General features: G+C 36.0%; 1 protein-coding gene across 6 annotated transcripts in view; it reads right to left on the reverse strand.

The window, feature by feature from the left end:
* The window catches only part of GLI3 (GLI family zinc finger 3), a 287,319-nt gene that overhangs the window by 119,649 nt on the left and 162,432 nt on the right, over nt 1–5,238 (reverse strand). For all 6 annotated transcript variants that reach the window (XM_019509091.1, XM_019509087.1, XM_019509089.1 and 3 more), the window contains one exon: nt 4,667–4,772. In XM_019509091.1, the coding sequence (XP_019364636.1) occupies nt 4,667–4,772 (106 nt within the window). The remainder of the gene's footprint in view (nt 1–4,666; nt 4,773–5,238) is intronic.

Here is a 5,238-nt window from a genome sequence, read left to right on the forward strand (position 1 = left end):
CACCCCTTCCCCCCTCCCCTCCCCTTCAACCACAACAGACTTACCAGCTGCATGCAGCTTTCCTAGCTGCTCACTGTCTATTTGCTGTGCTGCAGCTGTGAGCATGCATGGGCATTTATTGGCAAAATTATCAGCCACATCAGGCCAATTGGCTATCGGTATCAGCCTCAAAAATCTCTATTGGTGCACCCCTAATAATAAGTGTAAATTCAGTTCCATCTTCCAAAGCCATTAATGAAGATACTAAAGAGACTGGACCTGGGACAGCCTCTTCTGCATTTCATACTCCTCATATATAGCTGTAATGACTATGCAAGACACAGCGTACTACTGAATCAGTCTGTTTGATTTGAAGTTGGGCCCAGTCCTGCAAGCTTTTCTATACACTTTCCAACCAAGAAGTAAAGTAACTGAATAGAAGCCAGTGAGGTTGGTTACATGCTCAGTAACTTTGTCACTTGCTACACCTCCCATTGGACTCGTAACACATAAATATTATCACTGTATATTCCTTCATGTACTTGGACCCGTTCTCTTACATACTTAATGGATCAAATTCAGAAATGATGTATAAGCAGGGTGGAGGGCACAAACTTTACTTTGCTAAGTGGGTAAGGCTCTCAGAGTGTATTATTGCGATATTATTCTATATTCAGTCCTGAAACTTAAAAATCTTCTTGTCTTCTAGGGCAATTCCTGCAATGTAAATGTCATTAAAAACCCTTAATTCCTTTAAAAAATGAGATACCCTCATCCTGTATAGGGAGTAAAATTTTAAAGCAGCTGAGTTGGGGTTAATTGCACTAACCTGTGTTTACTCCATCTTAGATAGCAAATTTCTAAGCCTTCCCGGATGGTGCAAAGTGTTGATAGTGATCGTTCATGTTAAGGAAAACTATGCTCATCAATCTGACTTCCAACAAAGGTAGTCTATAGCCTCTTTACAATCTGATTTAAAGAAAAAAAATCCTTTTCATAATGGTAAGGGCAAGTCTGCTTCTAGTGGCAACTATGTTTGAATAACACTTGTTTCCAGCATGGTTCCAAATATAGTAAAGGTATGGCCAACAGGCTGCTGATTGATAGGAGAAGGTGGATTTATATGAAGATGGATTGGCAAATTGGAAGGGTAAAAAAGTACTGCCAAATACAAAATAATTTGTTTTTAAAGAAATCATTCTGAAAAACTCAAGAAAGAACAAAGCACATCAACAGAAAAAACTAAATACACAGATTTCTTGATATATTTTAATTCTTGTCTTTAAAGCATAAAATGATTTAGCTTTATAGTTCAATAAAAATTGTATCATTGTAGAAAGGATCTAAAATTAAGATTCATGCATCGAATTTAAGAAATGAGACATAAAGATTTTAATAACACTATTTTAATGCTGTTTAAAGTTTTATTCATCTTCCTGCTAAGCCATAAATTGAAGATGTACTTCAGAAATCCTAGGAAAACTAAATCAGTCCTAACAAACAGGTTTCGGTAACACAAAGTGACATGTTTCAGTACATATTCATAAAGGCTGGGGGTTATTATCGGGCTGTAATTGCAGTTGTTCTAACACCTAATAAGCCATGGTTGGAAAAACAAAGGCAGGTTAATTTGTGATTTCCTCTACTCATTCAGAGGCAAATTAAGTGTCAAACAGCTAATACAGAACATATTTCATTTTATGAGATTTTAATTTAATTCTGTACCATATCATTGATGCCTTAATGTAGGGTGGTTTATCTAAGAAGAGGAGTAATTTATAAACCTCTTTCAATTGGAATCTTTAATGATAGGATACGATAGCATAATTATAGCAGTGCCTCTTAGTCTTATTACATATAAGCATCTGTCAGCAATTCCATCATAAACATACACCCCTATTTTTAGGGGTGTATAACACAGAATATTTTTGGGATTTGCCTGTCATTCAAAAATGGCATTATGGGGAGCCCAGGAGTTGACATACACTGACATTTGAAATTTCTGTATACTTTTCTTCTGATTGCATGATAACTAACTAATTCCAGGAAATCTTAAGCAGTTCTTAAGTTGTACATCTAAAAGATCTTTGCAAAGTTGAGTAAGCATCATTATCCCTATTTTGACAGATGAGTAATATATGCAGCAGAGAATAAGGGAATCTCAATAGACAGACAGTTTCCATAATTTCTATCCTATGCCCTATCTCCTAAAAACTGAAATAATTTTATGTTAGCTTTTTTTTTCAGGTATTAGGACAGCTAACCAAGTAATGGCCCCAAAAGAGCAATTAATGTCAGCTAGACTAAAATCCTATGTTCTTTAGTCTAGAGTTGCCCCAGAAACCATAAGAGTTACAAGAGAGTGGTTGAAATATGTCATGCATACACTTTAGTGTTTATTTTTGAAAATGATAAAAACATGACAGACTTTAACACCTACAAAGCTGCTGCTGGAATGTGACAGATTTTTTTTAATTCCCTAATTAGATATTTACATTTAATTACAAGGTCATAATGGCACCAAAGGTCTATTCTAGTTTATTTCATACCTGTGCAAGATGGCAGAACCAAATGAATGGAAAACTCTAGTGAAGTTTGTGTAAAAATAAAGCAATAATATCAAGGGAATTTTAATTTTGAAGTTAAGGTTGACACTACAATATGTGCCTAAGACAACTGCCTGCAGCCACGTCACCACATGCTAAGATCTGTTGTCTCTTGTAATCGTATGTTGTCTCCTCAGATGAGAAATCTCTAGGGTGCAGCAGAAGTGGTGGTGTTTGTGAGTTAATAAGCAGCACAGTTCTTTCTGAGACACTACTGATTCTACTGACCATGTGTAATGTAAGAAGGTGTATTATTACATTTCAGAGGAAACATGACACTGAAATGCTGACCTCTTTTTGGTTGCTTGAGGAACTTGTGGTACTTTAGTCAGTACAGGTGCACAAGCTCCAAGTCCTGATCCTATTTCAAAGTGGATAACTGCAGTCTCCCTGCCCAAAATTCCCATTTACCCCGTTTGATCCCCAGCAATGGTAAAACATCTCTGCAATCTGTCCAAGAGCCTAATACACTTCAGCAACAGTTAACAGATTCTTCACAAGGACTGGCCCTGCAATCTTTTGTTCAAGCAAACAACTGAGCCAGAATTTGGGGTTCTTTGGAATGACAGGTAGCAGTTAAATACAAAGTATCATTACACTGTGCTCACTTACACAACTGTGCCCTGGAAGAAGCCAAAAACAAAACTCCTACTCACTTCAAAAAAGGGGCAGGATCATGCCCTGGGCCTCAAACCACACACTGATTTTACAAAATAACAGGAAGAGTCTAAAAATCTTTGGTTAGAATTTACCTTCACATGCACTGCAAAACCTAAAAGCAACAGGGTGAATGTGTATGATGCCTCCATCTTAATTCAAAATGCCCTCATCTTTGCATGGGAGGTTTAAATCAAACCTTTATTCAAATGTATTTTATTGTGCATTTGGCTCTGTGCATTTCATGGACAGCACAGTGAAAATCTGAGGAATAAATAACAAGTTTCTGTACTCTCTCTTTCTATAAATACCCACTTTTCCTCTAATGCCCATGGAAGACTGCAACACAGATTTATTACTTACCTCCAGGCAAATTTGCTCTGAAATTACAATTCAGTAATAGGAGACTGATCCAAAAAACTGTTAGTAAAATATTGTGTGTGTACTTGGGCATGTAGTTAGGATTGTTAATATCAATTAATTCTGCTCACAGAGGAGGACTTGTTTTAAAACAACTTCATTTTTCTTCTGCATATATGTAATTACACAGCTGTAACTAATAGCCATAGCAAAGCAATCTGCCATCTAAACAACTAGCATTATTCTTCAAAGTATTACTTGTGCTTTTCTTCTTGTATTTTCTTGGTATGAGAGGTGATTATTAGATATGATTAAATATATATATCAAGCCTTTTAGCAAAGAAGTAAGCCCTTCTTATAGCTCCATTTTTTATGGTATGTGGCAGTTTTCTGGATATTACAACTGAAGATCATTGTTTTATTTTGTAATTCTGATATTTCTCTCTGCACACAGAGTAAGATAATATTTATTTCTAAAGGGTCCTCCCGTGCTTTTTCTAATGCATGTTATCACTAGTATTCTTTTCTTTTATCTTTGTGTAAACCATGTGCTCTATCACATTTGCCATTTTGTTTGGGTGACATTCCCATCAATCAACTGATTGCCTGTGCACTCGTACAACAGGGACTATGAAAATTTACCAAAAATTTCATTACACTTCATAGCAGTCACTGAGAAAAAGCTTTGACGTTACAGGAAATTTTAGCTATGAAGAATCCCAAGCTTAATCTAGACAAAATACATGTTTTGTCTAGTGGTATTTCACAGGGCTCGGTGCTTTTTAATTTAGTATTTATAGAATGACAGTACATAGAATAAATGTCAGCAAAATATATAGGTAACACTTGCCAGCTACCTATTATAACAGGCATTCCTAAGGCACTAGCCTGGTTTTGCTTCAGTGAACCCACGAACAGATAAACTCAATGCATTCCAAAAGTAAATCTTCCTCTTGAGCTAGACCTGCAAAGCTTTCCAGACACACAGTTTTAAGCACCATAAATACCTCTCTCTTGTTCTAGGCACCATGAGAAAAAGAGATGTGGAAAACATTAATACTTACACATGCAGAGGAGGAATGGGAGATGGTTCATAATGGTAACGCCCCTCATGATGTCTTGCATCAATTGGCACAGGAGGGTGGAATGCTGGGAAAAGGTGAGGCGGATCTGAAAAAATAAATAAACAAGGGTCTAAATCTGAATACATTTATCATCTATTTTTGCGTATTGATTATGCATCTAAAATTACATACGACACGTAGCATGCCTTTGGGTCTAATTCTCCTCTCCCAATGCAAGCCTGCCATAAGTGAGAGGAGAGTTTGGCCCATACAATTTGCATTGATTGACATGAATATTTATTTATTTATTTGAATATTCTCTTTTTATATCTTAAATGGCAAATTACGTAAAGAAGTCTTTAATAAATAATTACAGTGCACATATGTGAAGTGGCAGATCAAAAGGATCATGAAGACTTTCATAAGCATTCCTGATTCTTTTTTATTAAAACAAGTGAAATTGTCAGAGAAAGAAAAGCCTAAATATAGAATACAAATAGCATACAGTAAAACAAAATTATTCAGTGGAATGCACTACTAAAACGGCAAGCACGCTAAGTAGTATCTGGAGG

This window comes from Gavialis gangeticus, unplaced genomic scaffold (genome assembly GCF_001723915.1).
Source record: "Gavialis gangeticus isolate Ggan-Ray unplaced genomic scaffold, GavGan_comp1, whole genome shotgun sequence".
Taxonomy (NCBI): domain Eukaryota; kingdom Metazoa; phylum Chordata; order Crocodylia; family Gavialidae; genus Gavialis; species Gavialis gangeticus.